This window comes from Diabrotica undecimpunctata, chromosome 4 (assembly GCF_040954645.1).
Source record: "Diabrotica undecimpunctata isolate CICGRU chromosome 4, icDiaUnde3, whole genome shotgun sequence".
Classification (NCBI taxonomy): domain Eukaryota; kingdom Metazoa; phylum Arthropoda; class Insecta; order Coleoptera; family Chrysomelidae; genus Diabrotica; species Diabrotica undecimpunctata.
In genome coordinates this window covers 152,850,146-152,873,021 of record NC_092806.1, presented here as the reverse complement: position 1 = coordinate 152,873,021, position 22,876 = coordinate 152,850,146, and the positions used below count along the sequence as shown (strand labels likewise).

General features: G+C 32.5%; 1 protein-coding gene across 1 annotated transcript in view; it reads right to left on the bottom strand.

The window, feature by feature from the left end:
- Nucleotides 1–5,916: 5,916 nt before the first annotated feature.
- The window catches only part of LOC140440231 (probable G-protein coupled receptor No18), a 111,692-nt gene continuing 94,732 nt past the window's right edge, over nt 5,917–22,876 (bottom strand). Inside the window, exons 2-6 of the mRNA XM_072530588.1 lie at nt 21,460–21,763; nt 17,983–18,211; nt 16,203–16,389; nt 13,288–13,379; nt 5,917–11,442 (exon numbers count right to left, since the gene is read on the bottom strand). Coding sequence (XP_072386689.1) covers nt 10,923–11,442; nt 13,288–13,379; nt 16,203–16,389; nt 17,983–18,211; nt 21,460–21,751 — 1,320 coding nt within the window. The 5' untranslated portion in view covers nt 21,752–21,763 and the 3' untranslated portion in view covers nt 5,917–10,922. The remainder of the gene's footprint in view (nt 11,443–13,287; nt 13,380–16,202; nt 16,390–17,982; nt 18,212–21,459; nt 21,764–22,876) is intronic.

The following is a 22,876-nucleotide window of genomic DNA, read 5'->3' as shown; positions in this document are numbered from 1 at the left end:
TGTGTAGGAATTACGGGTGTGATGATGGGGTGCCCCATTCTTGTTTTAGAGGTAAGGGCACATCATATAGAGGTAAGGAAGATCGCTGTAAGTATGTATAAGATGTACGTAATGGAAAGTGCCTTAAGGTAACACAGACTCACTATCTAAAATCTGGCGTCCTGACCAAAGTTATTTGTGAACCACAGACAACGCTCAAATCACAAAAGGTGACCCCACATATTCAACTAAAGGGTCAAAAAGTACAGTAAGGAGTAGGAATAGGGACTACTGGACCTAAAACCAGATTGTCAATAGTCTTCTGAAATACTCATCTTCTTCTTCTTTTTCTTCTTCTTCTTCTTCTTCTATTTTTTCTTTATAATCTCTTTAGCTTTATAAGCAATTCCGCTTGTTCATTGGCGGATTAATACCTAAATGGAAGGTTGTCACTCCATTTTTTGTACTATCGACCCATACTTCTTTTGCCGATTGATGACTTATCTTTCACCATTTTGACGACACGGGTCTTCTCCATTCTGCTGATGTGCTTATTCCATTCTTTTTTCTATTTTGTTCCATTCATTTATACACTGTACGTTACATTTTTTTCTAATGTCTTTACTTCTCTTTCGATCTCTCAGCGTATTTCCTGTAATTCTTCTTAGTACTCTCATTTCTGCCGTTTCCAGTAGCTTTGGCGTTGTGGTTGTGTCGGGTCTTGTTTCTGAGGCATATGTCATTATTGGTTTTACACTGTCTTTATAAATTCTTCATCTACACTATCTTCATCTTGTGCTATCAATATTGCATTGTCTGCGTGACAGAGTATTTTTATTTCTTTGTTTCCCATTCTGTATCCTCTTCCTTTGTTAACGCTTTTGATGATTTCATCCATGATTAAATTGAAGAGCATGGGGCTCAATGAGTGCCCTTGTCTTATTCCGCTGCCTATTTCTATAAGTTCTGTAAGTTGTCCATCTATTCTGTTATCCATTTTGTTGTTTTGGTAGATGTTTTCAATAGTTTTTATAATGTTTAGGGGAACTTCTACATTATACAAATGATGGATTACATCTTTGAGTCTTACTCTGTCAAACGCTTTATTTAGGTCAATTAGACACAGAAATACTGGTTTATTATACTCTAGTGATTTCTCAGTGATTTGCTTTATAACGAATATTGCATCTGTACACGATCTTCCACTACGAAAACCCTGTTGTTCATCTGCTAAACTTATCCTCTGATTTATTAGCATTTGTAAAATTTTAGTTGTAAGGTTTAGGGTATTTAGGGTTAAGTTTATACCTGTGTAGTTTTGAATAGTACAATTAGTTCGCTCGTTCTCTATTCTTCCATTCTTCCTTTCTCCTACAATATTTTAATCAGAAATGCTACAAATAGATTTTTGTACTCAGGAATTCATGAAAAATGGCCTCAATTTTGCAAAAATATTTATTATTTGACACTTATAAGTAAGTGTGCGTAACAGCTTAGGAAGAGCAGGAGAGTTTCTAGAGCAACTGGCGAAGCACAACAAAAGTAACTTGATTGAGGCTGTCAGCACATAAAGGAATTGCTAGTATTGAGATTGCCTATTAGAAAAATATTCCAGGCCAAAGATAAGCAAAACGGTTATTATAGTCTTTAACTGAACTTTTTGCAAAAATATGTTTGGATCTTCAGAAGAATAATATTATTCTGAGGATATTTTCTTGTGCCATATTAATAGAATATGCTACTTTTATTAGGAATAAGCCACAATTTTACTTTAAACATTAATACATTTTTACAAACAAATTTTTGTTACTTTAATAAATTAAAAATAAACAAAATTTGTTTAATTCATTAATATTTTGTATTTTGAGAAGGATTTCTAAAGTGGAAACCAAAAAGTTAAAACAAACCTATTTAAAAGTAAAATTGTCGCTTATTCCCAATAAAAATAAATTTAAAAAAACTAAGTTAGAGAAAAAATTCTCAGATTAACCAACTTCTCGCGAAAACAGGTTTCCGATTTGACTTAGAAGATGTATGAACTTTCAGTAGATAATATTGAACTTTATAGTACTTCAATGCTACAAGAAAAGAATGAATTTAAACGTCTCAAGAACGATAGGTCTTTAGGAATCTACAGTGTTTTTATAGAGCTTGTCAAACAGGAAGGTTATACTCATATAGCTAAAAAAAAACTAACTCAAAATATAACAATTGAATTTTTGGAAAATTAAAAAAAGTTGTTTTTGATTCATGGGATTAACTTCTACAAAAATCATTGTCAACTTAAAGCGATGACATTCTCAGAGTTAAGTGAATATACTGCGAGTTCTTTATATTGTACTTCGTGTTCTTCGTATATAAATTTTCAATTAATGAATAGTCTTGACCCAGTTTTACCTTATACTTTTATCATACATTATTCATAACTAACTCCAATATACTCTATTTAATCATTACCGAAATGCGTAAAAAAGAAAATCAAATAGTCAAAACGAAATGAATTCGGAACAACCAAACAACGTAAAAAGCAACAAGCCACTCACTTTAATATAATTAGAAGACATACACTTTGTACAGATTTGTTTGCAACATTGACTTATAGCGGAGTCTTAATTTACAAAACTGAGAATAACATTGAATTTTTATAAACTCTTTGTTTTACAATTCTTGTCAAAAGTTAGTCTTTATAAAAATAAAACAGACTTTGCACGGGAGTTGCAGATTGGGTTAAAGATACATAAGGTGTTGGTATTTGAATCATAAATAAAAATAATTGTGTACAGTATGCCATCAAAAAAATCTCTATTAATATTATAAAAAAATGTAAGCTTGGAATTGCTACGTCAAGTGACATAGTTATAGCAAAGTATACAGGGTGTCCCATAATTAATTGGACATTAGCTAATGGGTGATAGCTGACATCAAAATAAAGCGTTTGAGCTCAAATTGCTTTGGCAAAATAGTTTTCGTTCTACAGGTTGATTCATTAATATTTTTTTATATTATTTTTAGGGATATATTGAAAACTATTCTACCGATTTAAGTAAAATTTGGTATCTTGCTATTATTTAGTATGCTTAATATGAAAATGATATTAGTTTTACCATTGACACTAGGTGGCGCCACCTACTGTAACATTGGTTCATTAATGGGGCCATAATTTTTTTGTCCGCCCTGTATAAACATTCAAGGAAAAAAAACATGAAATAACATTCAATTCTACACAAAAAAGGTATTCTTGTTTCAAATCAAAAAAGTACACCGTTTTCGAAATAAACGTATTTTGTTTTTCGCAAAACAAGCAGGTACCTAGGTATGCTGTGAACTTAATGGCAAAGTCAAGACGTAACTACGAATTTGTTTACTATTTGTTGTCAAAGTGCAGTGCGAGTCTATTATTAAAAAAGAATATGTGTGTACTTTGTACGCAGGTAAGAAGTTATACTTCTATTATATGACTTCAACGAAATTAATATATTTTGAACAGTTTATTTGTGTTTTATTTAAATATTAAACTAATTTTAATACTAACAAATTTCTTAAAAATTTTCTTAAATAATACCGAAAATAAAAAAAAGTAAGCAAGGCAATAATATGACATGTTATGTTCCTAAGCGGTCACCCATCCAAAGTTGACCCCGGTAGACACTGCTTGACTCCCGTTTTCGAGCGACAACTGGTGTAGCCAGTGTGCTATGGCCGTAAAATTCATACTAAAGTGAATTATTTTGACAGATTATATCTACAAAAATAATATTAAGATTGCCTTTTAATCTTCTTATCATCATATTTAAATATCTATTATCCTATATCCGACGAAGACAAATTCAAAGACACAAAAATTATAAAATATATTTTTTTCACACTTTATTTTCACTGATACATACGTAAATTCAAAGATTTAGCAACTAGCACATTTTTATAAAAATTCACTCTCAACATTTTTCCCAATTACACCTAAAGAAGTATAACTTCAAAAACATGAACTAACATTCAATTCTACACAAAAAGGTACCTAGTCTTCTTTCACATAAAAAAAGTACACCGTTTTCGAAATAAACGTATTTTGTTAATGATGCATGTCTCTATTTAATTTTTTGCAAAACAAATATGCTTTGAACTTAATGACAACATCAAGACGTAACTACGAATTTATTTATTATTTGTTGTCAAAGGTAACTACGAATTTATTTATTATTAGTTGTCAAAGTGCTGTGCGAGTCATTATTTGTCAAAGTGCTATTAAGTTTTTTATAAACCACTTAAGATAAAGGAAAAATGCCACGTCATAGTGAATTTTCTAATGTAGAAATGCGCGATATGATCTGTTTGTATGCCCAGGAAAATTTTTGTTCTCGTAAAGCAGCTGAACTCTATTTCGAACTTTATCCCAATAGAAGGCAACCAAACCATAAAACTATTAGGTCATTTTTCGACAGATTAAACGAAACAGGGTCATTTCATCCCAAAAACAGGAATGCTGGAAGACCGAGAGTAATTGATGCGGATATGGAGGATGAAATTGTTGTGCGTATTGCAGAAGTCTCCAGAAACCAGTACAAGGCTTGTTTCTACGGCCACTGGTATAAGCAAACCTACGGTGTCAAGAATAATACGGACAGAAAATCTGTATCCGTATCGTTTTACTCCAGTACAGAATCTTTTACCACAGGATTTTCCAGCAAGGCTCCGATTTAGTCAGTTTATGATGGGGCGGTATTTAGACGATCCAATGTTTTATAATAAAATTTTATTTACCGATGAAGCCACATTTACTAGAAGGGGTGTATTTAACTGGCGCAATAGCCATACCTACGCGACAGAAAATCCTCATGCATTTCAAGAACATAATTTCCAACACGAGTTTTCCATAAATATGTGGTGTGGTATATTTGGGGATTGTATTGTAGTACCATTCGAATTACCAACTAGGCTTGACGGAGTAACGTATCTAAATTTTTTGAGAAAAGATTTACCAACTCTTTTAGAAGACATACCTCTAAATTTAAGACGGAACTCTTGGTACATGCATGATGGTGCACCACCACATTATAGCCTAGAAGTTAGAAATTATCTAGATGAAATTTATCCTCAAAGGTGGATTGGTAGAGGTAGTGTATACTCATGGCCAGCACGCAGTCCCGAACTAAATCCCCTAGACTTTCACTTGTGGGGCTACCTAAAGTCACTTGTTTATAAAAATAATAAATAACCGTCAAGAGTTATGGCAAAATATTGTAGAGGGAGTTAACGTAATTAGGGCCCAAAGAAACTCATTATTTAAAATAAGACAAAACTTACACAAAAGATTTAGATTATATAGTTTATCTAATGGTGCACATTTTGAACACTTATTGTAATTTTTTTTCGTTTCGTTTTGAATTATTCATTTTGTTTATTGTTTTATATTCACTTCATTGTTTAATTTAATTTCTGATTTTTTTAAAATTTGTTACTGAGTCAAAGATTTAATAAAAATAATTTTTTCAATCATATGCATTTTGTTTGCAAAAATTATCTACTACTAATACATTTAATATTTACTTTTATTTAAGACCTTTTGAATAATGTTTGAATTTACATAAGTTTTTGTAAAATTTTTTTATTTTATGCACGTTTCTAAAAAATACGTTTATATCAAAAACGGTGTACTTTTTTGATTTGAAACAAGAATACCTTTTTTGTGTAGAATTGAATGTTATTTCATGTTTTTTTCCTAGAATGTTTATACAGGGCGGGAAAAAAAATTATGGCCAAATTAATGAACCAATGGTATAGTAGGTGGAGCTACCTAGTGTCATCGGTAAAACTAATATTATTTTCATTTAAGCATACTAAATAATAGCAAGATACCAAATTTTACTTAAATCGGTAGAATAGTTTTCACTATATCCCTAAAAATAATATAAAAAAATATTAATGAATCACCCTGTAGAACGAAAACTAGCAACATTTTGCCTAAGCAATTTGAGCTCAAACGCTTTATTTTGATGTCAGCTATCACCCATTAGCTAATGTCCAATTAATTATGGGACACCCTGTATAGAGGCGTATGCGTCTATATTCTTCGGTCATAGGATGAAGAATAAATCAAATTGGGATTTTTCGTAGAATTAGTTTATTCAGGTGGAGTTTTCGATTGTGGTTAGGTTCTTAAAATCTCAACAGATGGTTTTGACAGGGCTGCAGAATGGGGCAAAAACACGCAAGAGTTATGGGTCAAAACTACTAATAAATTAATTTTTTTTCTAAATTAACTACAAAAGAAAATCAGAGCGCAAGTCTTTGACAGAAGTTATTTTGTGCGAAGTTCGTGAACTTATTAATAATGGCGTTTCTATACGTCAGACAGCAAAAGCTGTCAGATTTCATGAAGCGACACTACGGCAAAAGTTGAAAAAAGGAAATTGTGTCTAGTCTTTAGGCAGATTTAAAGCAGTTTTAACCAAGATCCAAGAAAACGAAATAGTTCAGCATTGCAAAGAAATCGAAAAACGACTTGATTGAATGACGCTAAAGTAATTGCGTTTTTTAATTTACTATTTTTGTGTAAGAAACTGAATTGAGCATCCATTTTCACTTATAAATCAGTTGGCTGGTCGGAACTTCACTAGATCTTTCATGAAAAGAAAACGACTATGTTTATGAGTTCCACGAAAAACAAGTATTGCTAAAACAATAAAAATATAAAAAAATATAATTTACCTCCCAACCGTATCTATAACGTCGATGAAACTAGCATTTGGACAATCCCAAACCATCTGCTCAAACATGTTGCCCAAGTTGGAAAGGTAGATGTAGGAAAAGCTGTAGCTGCCGAGCAAGGACAAACAATTACGACTGTTTGTTGTGCAACTGATCACCATGTCCCTCCATTTTTCTTATTTGCTCAAGATAGGATGAATCTTCTTCTAATCAAAGACGGGCCCACTGCCTGCGACATTGCTGTTACTGATAGTGGTTACATGAACACTCCCACGTTTATCAAGTACCTGAAGTATTTTAAAAAACATACAAGTCCAACAGAGGAGAATTCTTCTGATTCTAGATAATCATGTATCGCACCCAAGTCTTCAAGCAGTAACATTTGCAAAAGATAATTTCATTCATTTATTAAGTCTGTAACCACATAGCAGCCATAAGACCCAGCCACTCAATCGGGCAATTTTCAAACCATTAAAAGCTTATTATGAGAGCGACGCTGACAGTTGGACCAGTTCCCATCCAGGACAGGTTCTCTCCATTTACCATGTGGCTGGTCTCTTTTCCACAGCATTTTCAAAAACTGCTACTGTAGATATAGCAAGAGAGGGCTTTCGCTATACAGGAGCCTACCCACTAGATAAAAATATTTTTCGGACGTAAATTTTGATGCCTGCGGAAGTAACAGAGCAATATTTAGGTGAAGATTCAGACGATGAAGGCATATTTTTATCTAGTTTCAGCAAGAAGAAGATCTTGTTACTGATGAGATAGAGCCCCAGTCGTCAGCAAAATCGGAAGTCAGAATTTCTGTACCTGGTTCTTCAAATATTGAAAAAGAAACTGTTACTGACACGAAAGAGCTCCAGCCGTCATCAAAATCAGAACAGTCAGCGATTTTACCTTCAGACATTATTCGCTTCCTAAAAATTAAGATAAAAAGGAAATGAACCAGCAAAAGTTTGAAATCAACCCTACTAACATCGACATTTGTGTCATTTTTGCCAAAGAAAGTGAATGCCAAAGAGTGCAGTGACTATCGAACCATAAGCTTAATGTCACATACCTTGAAAATTCTGTTGAAAATTATCCACGCCAGAATTCACACTAAACTGGAGCTGGATATTAGTGACACACAATATGGGTTCCGCAATGGTATGGGTACCAGAGAGGCACTATTCTCCTTCAATGTGCTGACGCAGAGATGTTTGGATGTTAACCGTCCTCTTTACGTCTGTTTTATAGACTACAATAAAGCGTTTGATAAAGTAAAACATGACCGGCTCATGGAAATTCTAAAAAATAAAAACCTAGATGAAAGAGATTTAAGGCTAATAACAAACCTTTATTACAATCAGCGAGCAATAGTACGAATTGAAAAAGAGACATCAGAAGAAATGGAAATAAAGAGAGGAGTCAGGCAAGGCTGCATACTATCACCTCTATTATTTAACGCTTATTCTGAAGAGGTAATTCGAGAAACTCTGGAAGATGAAACAGTCGGCATAAGAGTAAATGGAGTCTTAGTTAACAACATCAGATATGCAGATGATACAGTAATAATAGCCGATAGTTTACAAGACCTGGAAAGACTCATAAGTAAAATAGTAATGTGTAGTAGGGAGTACGGACTCTCGCTCAATATCAAAAAGACGAAGTTTATGAAAATTTGTAAAAACAACCATAATACTAACGAAATCTTGACCGTAGAAGGCCAGCAGATCGAAAGAGTAAAAAAGTACACTTACCTAGGAACATTTATAACAGAAAATAATGACTACACTGCAGAAATCAAAGTCAGAATCGAAAAAGCACGTTCTAATTTTATAAAAATGAAAAAGGTCCTATGTGGCAACGATTTAACATTAGCTCTTTAAGTACGCCTAACAAAATGTTACGTATACAGTGCACTATACTATGGAGTGGAATCATGGACGTTAAATCTAGACACAATGAGACGACTTAACGCCTTTGAAATGTGGACCTATAGAAGAATTATAAGGGTTTCCTGGGTAGATAGAGTTACGAATAATGAAGTACTGAGAAGAATAGGTAAAGAGAAGGAAGTTGAACTTACAATTAAAGAAAGAAAGCTACAGTATCTCGGACATGTGATGCGGGGCGAGAAGTATGGCATCCTGCGACTCATAATGCAAGGAAAGATAGATAGCAGAAGAAGCATCGGAAGAAGACGAATTTCATGGCTCAAGAACCTGAGAGAATGGTTTGGATGCAGCTCAAAACAACTTTTTAGAGCTACTGCCTCAAAAATTAAAATAGCTATGATGACTGCCAACCTCCGTAGCGGAGATGGTATCTGAAGAAGAAGAAGAAGAACATCGACACCTAATTAGGATTGACTTTGAGAAGAACAAGAAGAAAAGAAGGAAGCAGAAAAAGAGGAGAAGAGGAAAGCATTACTGAATAATCAAAAGATCAAATCTCAAAGTGCTAAAGTTCGTGCTGCCAAAAGGAAAGTTTTATATATATATATATATATATATATATATATATATATATATATATATATATATATATAAAATTAGTATTTCTTAGTAATAAGTAATATTAAATTTGGAACTAGATTTTATTGTGTCATTGAAATCAACGTTTCGGCAGGTTACCCTTGCCTTGGTCAAGATTCTAAAATGTACAAGATTGCAACAAAAAGTTATTGTAAAATATATAAAAAACTTACCAAAACGTAAAATGGGACACTGACATTAATATGAAGTTTTTTTTTTGTAAAAAAATAATACTAGGTATTTAATTGTAATAGATCACGATTCAAGAGACTTATACTGCACAAATTATTTTTATTTATAACTTTTTACATTATTACCAGCCTGTAAAAGTACGTTAAATCGTTCTTGGAATTTTAATTTTTCACGCTTTAACAGATTTTACATTTTTTTTATTCTTCGAGGATGTTTTTTATGTTAGCTACTTTACTTTGGATCATTTTCAGACAATCTTTCGTTTATTATATTTATTTTGTTGTTGCAATTTTTTCATAATTAAGTTCTCTAGATTTGATAATTTAAATAAACCCGAAGTTGTCATCGGTTAAAGCAATCGCCAAATTTGGTGATCTGAGATGTTAATGCAACAAAGATAAAGTGAAGCCGGTATTAAATTATGATAATAATAACTGGGTTAATAAGATTCTTTTTCTGAAACAATTTCGTAAATTTCGAAAAATACCAAGATAAATTAAATCAATACGTTTAAAAAAAGTTCGTATTATCTACAACTAAAATATTATACAGGGTGTTTAAAAAAAAGAACCCCGTCTCTAGGGTAGGTAAAAAACTGAAAAATTATTGGGGTTTGCTTAGTAAAAAATTTTTGTAACGCCATCCGTTTTCAAGATACAGGGCGTTGAAGAAAAAAAAATTTTACGATTTTGCCGAAACTACTGGCAACATTGTAATGAAATTTTATACGAATATGTTTTGGAAGCTGATACATTCCATGAATTTGTTTTTATATCTGATTCTCATAGAGGGCGCTAGTTACACGGATCGTACTAAGTATTAGTCAATATAACTTTTTTAAGAGTATAATTATTAATCAAAATTTCAAGTAAACCTAAACATCATTCAATTTTACACGAAAAAGGTACTCTTGGTAAAACTCGATACTGTGTACCGTTTTCGGAATATTTTGACCCCACAAACTTGAACTTAAGCTTATACTTACCCTACCAACAAATCAAAAAATTAAACTGCGCCCTCTAAGAAATGTTCGCTGAGGCATAAAAAATATAATATTTTAATGGGCTACTTGCAATAAACTAAATTATGGACCTGTGCCGATTTACCATTTTTGGCGTTTGCTCTAGACAACTGTCTTTACGCTCTTAGAAAACGATAGATTGATTTTAAGTATCATGCTTGCTTCGGAGTTGGGTAGAAACCCAGAGGTAATATGAGCTGAGGGTTTTATGGCACTTGTCGATGGTTATTTTTTGTGCTTATGTGTTTATTTCACATTCGTATAATTGGATTATGTCTGATCTGATTGCGGTATCAGTATTCTGCGAGTAATCTATAAAAATAAGTCTATTGGAATATAAAACATATAAATTGCTTACGAGATTACCGGAGGCCTACTTCTTACAGTTTGTGCAGAGTTATATGCAAAATAAAGCGTCAATCTCATCCCCTCTGTTTATTATTTAATGAGGGAACAGCCCTCACGTATAGGCTTACTCAAAATGTTCTCTAACCAAACACCGCTTATTTGTGCTGGAGAGCCATATTTTGCCTGTGACTTTTCGTAAACTTTTTGACAGTCAGCCGCCAAAAAGCCAGCCGGAAATCAGGGCTATAAAAAGCATAGATAAAGGGGTTTATGGCTGAGTTTATCCAACCCAGCCAAGTTAGATACGACATAATCAAAGTATTGACGTCGTTGGTATTTATAAACGGCGTTAACAAGTAGAATATAAAAAATGGAAGCCAACAAGCGATGAATCCACCTATGACGATACTCAACGTCTGTGCAGTTTTGGTTTCTCTTCTAAAGGAAGATACTCTGGAGGCAGGTTCGAAGTTCAAGACCGAAGTGTCCAGTGTTAGACTCTCTGGCCTCGCCTGTCTCAACGGGAATGTTGTTCTGTATAAACTAGCTGACCTAGACGCAGCCAGTGGCTCGTGCGGAACGTGATTAAAGGAATAATTTGATCGCAGTGATCGGGACTGGATGACTGTTTGCTTCTTTGGTTGATCGTTGTGAATTGGCTCTGGAGAATGATTGCTGTAAAATATATATTTGTTAATACTTACTTATATTATTCATTACATTTTTAATATGTGATTTAATAATTTTGTTTATGGGTAAGGCCAACGCGAGCGTAGTTCAAGAATATACAAAAATTAAAATGTTTACATTTTCACCAATACTGTAGAATCTTACACCCCACCTTCCTGCACGTTTACATCCACTTATAGACTAGGTACGTTCCTCTCGTGGGCATATGCCCACACGTGGGTGGGCCGAAAAACACTTCTTTTATTTTGAAGTTGTAATAGCGCTGAAAAGTTGCGCATTATATCGTCGGCTGTATGCAATAGTGACACAACAAAAAAACTAGTAATTTTTCAAAACAGGGGTTTAAAGTTTGTGTGCCAATAATGTTTTACTACATGGATTGGGATTTTTGAAAAAAATAAATTTTGGTTTATTTGGGAGAACATTAGGTAGCCTTTAATGAATTGTAATGCAGACTTTTAAATTCAATCCTTATTTTGAGTTGTGCCACTATTGCACATCAACATTTTGTCTTTCAAGACTAATTAAACCAAAGACAAAACTGGCAATTTTTTGTTATTCTTAATAACAGAAATAAAGGTTCAATAAAGTATCCTACAAGTTACTTGAATAAGAAAATGTGTTTATTAACAACTATAAGAAAAACGAAATAAAAAAGTATATATTAATAATAATAGGAAAAGTTATGATTAACAATGCTTTAAATGTCAGTAAAAATCAGCGTGAATTGGTGGAACACTCTTGTCTTCACAAAGGCTAGTAAGGTCTTTTTTCAAAGGACATTTTCAAACAATAAATTTATTCCTTTTATTTAATGTGACACAACTCCAAAATTCTCACTAATGCAGTTTGGAAATATCTAAAAAATATCTAAAATTGTCTGCTATAGTGGCACAACTCAAAAGTGCTGGTATTGCATATAAACTTGATATTGACAGGGTTAGACTTCCACTGCACAATTACAAAGGGCCAGTACTGCAAGAAACAATTAATCTTAACCGACAACATGTCATAGCGACACTAGTGACGTCTAGCGGACATTTTGATATTATTATTGTGCCAGTTTTGCAGGACATAAATAAGGCTTTTTCAAGCCCTCTGGTATCTTAACTCAATTTTGTAAATTTTTGAGTTAAGCCACTATTGCATATAGCCGACGATATAAAGAAACAAAAAGAAAAAAAATTATCAAAATGGGTTAACATCTTCCGATCGCACATAGACTCTAAATTCTGACAAATTATGAAAATACGTCATTTTTGTGATTATTTTGAGGGCAATGTCTGGAGTAACCTCTTAGAGTTTACTCCAGACATTGCCCTTCAAAACGCTGTTCTGGTTTCAAAAATTCACTAATAAATGCACGTTTTTCTCTACTGCTTGGGCTATATACGGTAAGGAGCTTTTGAAGAGATAACAAAAGGAATTAAAATCAACAAAATCTTTGTAAACAACTTGAGACGCAGTCATTTTAGATGAAAGTATTAAAACTTGTAAGGAATAATGAACGCTACAAGTAAATAAAAAGTAATATAAATAAATACAGAAAAAAAGAAAAAGTAATGGTCGTCATAGCAACCTGAAATAAACTGAAGTCAATTGAACGGCATCTTTGTACAAAACAAGCAAATAGATATCGTACAAACATTTCAGTATTTTTACCGCTAGAAAACGATAGATCAGCTTATATCATATTATGTTATTATCATTATTATTATTAAATTATGCACTGTGAGCGATAGAAAGCCGTTATATTCGCAATCAACAAAAAAGGTTACACAAGTAACTTTTATACAAATTGTGTTCATAATGTTATAAAGTTGAATTTACCTCGAACACCTTATGTTGCCATCTTCGCATTCTGAAGAACCTCGATCCAAATCGGATTCTTCTCTGGTATTATAAATTAGTTTTTGGTTTTTCTGGAAAATAAAGTCAATATTATTCATTTCGCTTTTTTCTATTATTAAAAATAACATAATTAATCTAAAAAATAGATAAAAGTGAGCAAAATTAATCATAATGAAGAGAATAATATCAAAAAATATAAACACATATTCGGACATTTCAAATGGGCGATTTGGTCACAGTTATTATACTTTAAAACATTCCTGAAGAGGGCCACTGTATAAACGTGGCCGTCGGCTTAAAACCATATCATGAAAGATATAGTTAGGGGAAAGTGGGAAAGGAGTACGAAGGAGCTACAGTAAATCTAATTTACTTACCGTTGCATGTCATTATCATTGACAGAGATCGAAGTTGACATAGTTGTCAAAGTATAAAAAAATCCTGAATCCATTATAAATCAAAAAGATTGCAAAAGTGGATTATACAACAAAACAAATTAATATTTAATGTAAATAAATAGAAACAAAACAAGAGTTAAAAAATAATCTTGTTAAAAACAATTTGAGCCGCTTGTATACGTCGTATAAAGATGTAAAATGGAATACATAGATATTTATTTTATTTTATATAAAATGTAAAATAAAAAGTGTCAATACCGCAACTGTCAAATAAGTGTTACCAATTTATGCCAAAATATCACCTTCGTTCGATTACAGTTACAGTGTATTCCGAACAAATGTTCTTCATAAAAACGCTTTATAAGGCATTTATGCAAATTAAATGAAACATATTATTGTGTATTTCTTGAAGTTAACATTAATAGAAATCTTTAAATATTATTTCTACGCGTATATAATAAAATATGTCTAGTGCCTAAAATATGTACCGCCTAAATATTTCGTGTTAGTATCATGTGACCTCACGTGCTATGACGCGGATGACGTGCAACGGTAAGTAAATTAGATGAAGTATATTAACTTATGCATTGACGTTTAAAATAAAATTGCGATGTCATTGATGTTCTGATGGTTTCTTCATCAACCTCTTTCTCGGGACGTGGGTGAGTACCATGGGGCGCTATTTGGATCAACTGTGTTAAAGTGGCAAATACATAAGAAAATATCTAAAGTTGCATTTGTTGCTCCACTCTTTCATATTTTAGAAGCAGTAATAGCGCTCACATAAGCGCTCTCTAGTGGTACAGTAAGGAACTAAAATTTTGTTCAACTTGTGAAGCTTCAGACAAGACTAAAAAATGTCAGTGAAATGTCCTTCTATATGCGTCTATATTCTTTGATACTATGATAACAATAATAATTCGTACCATATTTTTTAAAACACTTAAAAATACTCTAGCATTTGTTTGTAAACTTGTGGTAGCCACAATTCAATAAAATAGTTAAACAAGCATGCTTAAATTGTCTAGACCTGACTAATTCTAATGTAAGGCGTGTAAACATGAATGTAAAAAATAAAATTACAGGGAAGCATTACATAGGACATAGAATAACTAGGACACGACTTCCCCATAAATATATACATAAGGGAACTTGGAAATCTCCTGATAATGAAACGATTAACCAAATAGATCATATAATCATCGATGTAAGACGCTGCTCTAACTTATTAGATGTTAAGTCTGTAATATCCAATTTAAAAAAGGAGGATGGGAAAAGGAGAGAAAAAAATCGATATTAATAAACTAAAAGATCCCAACATTGCAAATGTATACAAACAGCAAATAGAAGATCAAATAAGGACAGAAAACTTGGAAGAAGAAGAAGACATTAACCAACTATGGGCAAATATACGAGATATAGTGTTACAGAAATCTGTTGAAATATTTGGTAAAACCAAGTCAGAAAAAAGAAATCATTGGTTTGATCATGAGTGCGAAATGGTCACAAATAGAAACAACGCAGCATGTCAAAAAACCATTGACGCAGGTTGTACACGGAAAAAAAAAAGAAAAGTCGCCTTAGAAGGTAGGAAAAACGTATCCATCGACAACAAAACACCAACAGAACACTCTCAATGAAATACAAAGTTTATTCGATAAACATGAAACGAAGAAATACTACAAATTCTTAAATACTAGCCGTCGAGAATTTAAACCACGATTAAAAACTTATAAAGATATAAACGATGAAATTCTACAGTGTCAAATGCCATAATAATACTCAAAGACAATAAAGCCCCAGAAATCGATAAAATCTATTCGGAAATGTGTAAACCAGGTGATGATGAACTTTTTGTAGCAATCCATAAACTAATAGTACTTATATGTCAAAATGAATTTGTACCAGAAGAGTAGCTAAAGGAAATAACATGTCCGGTACGTAAAAAGGGTGATCTACTGGAGTGTAAGAGCTATAGAGGCATTACTCTGTTAGCATCTGCGTATAAAATCTTCGGCAATGTATCGTTTAAAACATTTTACAAAGAATATCGTTGGTCAATGTCAATGCGGATTTACTGTAGTAGAGGACGACCACGAAGAAGATTGACTGATGATCTGGAAGAAGACCTACAGATTATAAGGGTCAGAAGATGAAGGGAAGTTGACAGGAATCAACAGGAGTGGCGAATTCTTTGTGAACAAGCCAAGATCCACAACGGATTGTCGAGCCACTTATAATGTTAACGATGAGACACCTAAACGTTCTAGCGCCCTCTGTGAAGTACGAGCGTGATCAGTAACTACAGAAGAATAATTAATATTCGAACAGTGGAGTATCTAGTCTATATAAGATTTAAATGTAAAGTTATTTTTCTACACTTTTTTGGCTGCTCAGGAGCTAGATGGGAAAATATAAGGACCATTAATTGACATGATTAATATATTGACAAAAATTTCTTAACACAGATACATTTACTGTATGATTACTACTTACTCGTGGATGGGCAGTATCTATATGTGCGAGCTGGTCATGTCTTTGTGCGACTACACATGAAATTTTTATGTACACGTACACCATAACTACCATTGGAATGAAAAAAGACCCCATCGCTGAAAAAATTACATATCCCGTATTCTTGTTATATCGGCACGTTTTTCCTGCATGCTTTCCTGGCTCATACCTAAAACAAAAACAATATAGAACATTTCTAATAAATACATTGTGTAAAAGCGTAATAATTTTCACCTTTATAAACCCAAGTGAGATGCAGCTGCATCCCAGTCATCAATTATTCTTGTACATAAATGTCAAAATAATTGTTTAATATTTATTTCTTCTTAGCTCTTTGTTAAATACTTGTTCTTATTGCAGCATTTGCATTCTATCAATGGCACGGTCCGAGTATTACTATATATTAAATTTGGCATATTTTTTAGCAAAATATCTGTATTGACTAAAGGATTGCTATGACAAAAGTAATTCAGTACATTGAAAAAATTGCCCCACTCGCTCCCTCCATATTTTGTGAAATTCTTTATTTAAAACACGAGCCAAAACAAACAAACTCAATAAAATAAACAATTTTTTATAGTCCTATTATTTCGGTTTACGATATCTACACATAATTAGAAGCTAAATGTGGCAAATAAAGTGTTTATTTATGCTGCACATGAAAGATGTGTCAAATTTTATTGATACTGCGAAGCGGAGTATAAACAGATCAGCCCGTTCAGTTATTTCCGTTTCAGTTTCAAGTAAAAATGATCGGAAAACTGGGTTAAAATAATTCTTTTATCGATGTGCCGGTGCATTGCAAAATATATTGGTGACATTTCGGTATAATGGAAATAATGGATGTGAAGTTTCAAATTCAAATCGCGTATCACTTGGATTTATTTAAGTTTTTTCAATAAGATAAACTAGGCGATATTTATAATTTATTAACGGTATGCGAAAAGTCATTGTTTTTTTATCAACCGCATCAACTACTAAGAGTTAGTAGCGAAGGGACAAATACAGTGGCGCACCTAAAATTTTCTTGGAGGGGGATTTGGTTGAGCACCGAAATTTTTTTTATGAGTACTACCTCGATTTTGGGTCCTTAAATTTAAAATTTTGGTTTTAGTTTAATTTAAAGTACTAATGATAGCAGTGCCAAAGATTCAGGTATCTGTTTTTAGGAACACTATTCTAACCCTCCTTACTTCCCGTCATCTTCACGATCATCTCTCTCACAGTCACAGGATTCATACCTATTTCTCTGTTATGTATTTTGGTACCCACGTTAGTGTCAGATATTCCTTAGGTTAGTAATATGTCAAGAAGAGCTGTTGTGGCATGACGGCCAGTAGACTTAGAAGTTTAGTTGTTACTGTTAGTTGTACGGTTTCAATTTAATATTGATTAAATGGTGTTCTCGTCAACTACTTGTTTTATTAATACACAATATACATTATTAATGCACTACATTCTGTTTCTCTCCACTGTACATCTATTACACTTCAGCATTTTGTGAGTAACAGTGTCGGAATATTCGCAGTACACGCATTAATCTGTATCTGTCTTTCTGAACCTATGAAGATACGCCTTAAAACAGACAATCTACCCAGTTCCTTAGGCTCGGGATCAGCATCTTGGTCCACTGGGCAACATCTTTCGTGTTGTTCCACTCTTCTTGCCATTTTTAGATTGATCTTTCCTATTATTCTTTTTTTATTGTTATGCTAACACAAATACTGCAATAGAAAAAGCAATTAACTGTATCATCACTTACCATCCAAATATAGGCGGACATGATATCAGTAGAGAACTTATCCAAACTACTAAAATCATTCCTAAAGCCAGTCTTTTCGATCTTCTCTTTCTGGAATACCGAAGTGGTTGAGTTACTGCTAAGTATCGATCGACGCTAATGGCACAAAGACTAAGGATGGAAGCAGTACATAGCAGAATGTCCAGCGAAATCCATACGTCACAGAGGATCCAACCTAATTCCCAAACTCCTGCAAAAATCAATAACTATCTTAATATCGAGGTTAGTCAACATTGTAACTAAAACATTACGCATAATGATACAAATTTATACAATGGGACTAAACGCGGAATAACTAAAAAGCATGGAGAGTTTAGAGATGGGTTACTATCACAATATAGTGTAGAAATGAAGAAGTATTACGTCTATTGAATAAAAAACCTGAATAAGATTTACCTGGTATAAAAAAGAGAAAATTGTAATATTAAAGTCATTTAATGAGGGTACAAAAATATACATTTTCTGAGTAAAAACTCAAGAGAATGGTTTGGCTACTCCAGAAACAAAAGCTGTAAACAAATTTATATTATTATAATATAATGACATTTAATCTTCAGTAGAAGAAGAATGTATATAACCACACCATGCTGCAAATATTTTGATGTTTAAGAACTAAAGTGTTTTTCTAGAGTATTTTTTGACACTGAATCCAGATCCGTTGAGATTTTTTTCCAATCACGTACAGTTCTTTTTGCTACAAGATTGCATAAATAGGCATTGCATTTAGAAAGGTTTTATCATCCGGTGATAAAATTGATGTGACCTATTCAAAAATATAAATGTAAATGAGTGTAAAAGGTAATGGTTTTGAACTATTGATAAAGTACCTGATAATTATGGCCTAAAGTATTCGCGTCCTGATGATAAGCTTAGTCGAGATTGAAGACACAGAAAGCGCGTCAGTTTTAATTCTACTGTCGTGTTTTATGAACAGATAAATATTTTTTTATTATTTGTTCTAAAATGAATCGACCTCAGAGATCGTGTGTAAATGTGTTCTATTAAATTTGTGGTTGTAAAACAAAGACAACATATTACCAAACTTGTAGAAAATCTATACTTTTCATATTTTGGTGTAAAACTTGGCGATCAAGACAAGGCATGGGCTTCCCATACTGTAGTGTCGAACTTGTGTTGAGACATTGCGACTATGGTTAACAGGTAAGAAGAAAGCTATGTCTTTTGGAATATTGATGGTCTGGAGAGAACCATAAAATCAAGTGGATGATAGTTACTCTTGTCTGAATAATATATGTGGTCACTCATATGTGACCACACGTGGTAACTTACTTTCTGATATTAGACCAGTAGCTCATAGCAACACTATATCCGTTTCTGTCCTTCCTACTGTTCTAAAATATGATAGAATTAGTTAGAATAGAGGTTCATATGCCTCATCACATGATGACATATGAACCTCATAAAGATCGCTTACTTAAACTTTTTACTCAAGAAGAATTAAATGATTTAAATCTCACAAAGGATGCTGCATAAGTTCTTGAATCCAGATTAAAATAAAAAAATATCCTTGCGACTAGTGTCATCTTTTCTTGGTACCGTCATCTTAAACGAGAACTTGCTCTTTACTTTCAAGAAAGAGATCCAATAGTTTTCTGTAATAACATTCAATCAATGATGGAATATTTTGGAATTGACTATAAACCTACTGAATGAAGACTCTTTATAGATTCATCAAAAGTTAGTTTGAAAGCTATCCTTTTTTCAGAATGGAAACAAATATGCTTTAATTCCAATAGCTTACTCTGCTCATTTCAAAGAAACATTCGACAATATCAAAATTCTCTTGAAAAATATTGAATACAAGAAAAACAACTGAATAACTTGCCCTTGTTTTCTTTATGAACGGGATAGCAGAGATGGGTTCAGTCACTATACTGTGAAATCTTAAAAAAACAAGAATGAAGTTGACACTAGGCTGAAATAATGTCATAAACAGTCCATCATTAAACCTTAAATATGTTCTGCTTCTACCTCTACATATTGCACTTTAATGTAACAATTCGTGAAAGCCTTGAATGAGGATAAACCTTGTTTCCAGTACTTATGTAAGAAGTTTCCTAAGATAACTTCTGAGAAAATAAATGTTGGAATTTTTTGTGTTCTCAAATTCGCCAACTAATGATCGACACTGACTTTAAAAAATGCATGGAGAAGCTTCACATCAGTTGTTAAGGGGTCTTTTGGGAACCAAAACAATCTCAATTACAAAGAAGAAGTTTATGACTTGTTAAGAAGTTTCCAAAACCTAGGTTATCTTATGAGTGTCGAACTTTATTTTCTTCACTCACACCTGGACTATTTCTCCTAACTGATAATTTTTGATGATTACAGCGAAGAACAAGGGCAGAGGTTCCATCAAAATATTAAATTATTGGAACAACGTTATTAAGCCAGATGGGATACTACTATGATGGCTGACTACTTATGGAACTTCAAGAGAGATTGTAATCCAGAAGAGACTACATCTAGAAATTTAAAAAATAGGAATTTTTTATAGCTTAATTGCATGTAAAATTGTATAGTGGCTGTAGATAATTAAAATAAAGTCAGTTTTTAACTTGTAACCAATGATTTTTTTTCTTCCTGTCTTTTCCTGAACCTGTCTTTTCGTACAAAATTTAGATAGCGATTTGTGAAAAATCTGTATATGATGGGGAAAATCAGATGGCAGATTGCGAATGAACACGACAAACGAGTTCTAAAACACCTTTCACTTCTGAGTCATCCATCATTTTTTTTAAATTCTCTCTAATACTGTAACCCAATATGTAGCTTCTTCAAATTAAAAAAAATTTAAAGTCTTTGTCCTTTGTCTAGTTCTGTGTAAATGTATTATTTAATGTTTATGACATTCATAAAATTGTTTAATAGCCTATAATTTTTAATTTAATAAAAAACTGTGCCCGATATTTGCCTTTTATTTAAAGTTTTTTTAAAATTAATTACTGTGAATTAATATTTTACAAAAATGGCGAATGCATAAACTTTTCAAAATTTTGGTGAAAGCACCGCAAGTTTCTGCTGTTTCTATAATATAAGCAATTTGTGTTTTTTTTTATAATAGGTCCCCAGTAACTTTACTTAACCAATACCGGTACAAGGAATGTTGTCAATAGTAAGTATACTATACTTTAAGTTTGGCCAAAAAATATTTATGGGAAATATACTTTTCCGTATATCGATACTTTTTATTAACAAGTAATAATGTTAAATCTTTAGAAGTTAACAAATTACTTTTATCTTGTAAAACCATAACCTCATTTGTTGATAACCTAAGAAAAAACCTTCTGGATACCACATCATATCGAAAACGAAAGAGTATGAAAATATGCTATGTTGCAGATTGATGTAATACATTTACGAGTGATCTTAATTAAAAAATTTTATATACTGAAACAACTGGCCTATTATACTTACCAATAAGTGTATACGCCACCGCTGGTGGCATAACACATATACCAACCAACCAGTCAGCCACCGCCAAAGACATGACAAAGCAATTCGTCACGGTCCGTAGCCGCCTCGTCGTCATCACTGCCAAAATGACGAGCGTATTTCCTATAATTACTATCAAAATTACGATGGTGAGCAGGATCGCGAGCGCGATATGCTGAATGTAGTTGTTGGACTCCTGTACTGTGGATGTTGCTTCTGCACTGGTGAAGTTGAGAGAGATCGTGAGACCTGCCGTCAGTGTGTCGTTTGACATTCCTTGTCATTTCTGAAAAAAAAAAAATATTTATCATAAAATCGGGTTGTTTCATTATTACAATAAAATTAATTATGAAATAGAACAGAAAATACTGACGCTTAACTTTTTTAATTACTATTTTTATTAGGAATCAGCCATACTTTTACTTTAAAATGTTTAAAATGTTTATTTGACGTTTTGACTACGTAAATCGTTCCAAAAATACAAAATACGAATAAATTAAGTAAATTCTGTTTTTGTTGGTAAAAAAATTCTTCTAATAATTTAGTTTTATCAGTAACTGAATTAAATGTTGCAGATATCAATGCCTTTGTTTTATATAAGTGTAACTGTGAAACCGAAATAACTTTACATTGAAGATTTTTTTTGGAGAGACTTGGCATGTAATTTTTAGGTCCACATATTCGTCGCCGTGCAATAAATTTGTGTCTTTCCATATCTATAAGAGTTCTAAGTAGGGAAATTCGTGCATAGAAGATGAAATCCCGGTTCCTGTTCAACCTGATGGTCGCAAAGGTCGGCTTCTATTGTGATAGAAAAAGAAACCGATCGACGACTGTTCCTAAATTTAACAATAAAAAATTGTTAATAGATTTTTTTTAACTTCACAATTTCACTTTTTGTGTTTGCTTTTCATTGAAATGTTGTATAAATGTTAATGCTATTATGTTCAATTTTTTTAATATTTTAAAAATATTACAACATTGAAATTTCAATGCAAATTGTAAAAAAATAAATATAAGCTTCTTTTTCTTTATTTATAAGTGCGAAATTTTATTCCGCACTTATGGATTCTTAAGGGTGGATTCTTAATTGGTAATTCACGTAGAACGGGATCATGATGCGATGAAAAATAAGGAATCACTCTGCACACCGCCAGATCCGGATGAAGATTAGTACAAATATAATTCAATATGCTGTTATCTGTGGTTAGTTGGGTAACCAGCATTCTCATAATAAAACTATTAAGTGTGATGAACCTAGACAATCAATATTAAAGTTACCTATTAAAATAATAAAACCATTTGGTTACAACAATGAGAAAAGTATTCTTACTTTTCAGTAAGTTTCTTACTCAAAGAAATAGAGAATTTAAATTTAGATTCAATGCAGAGGTGGCTA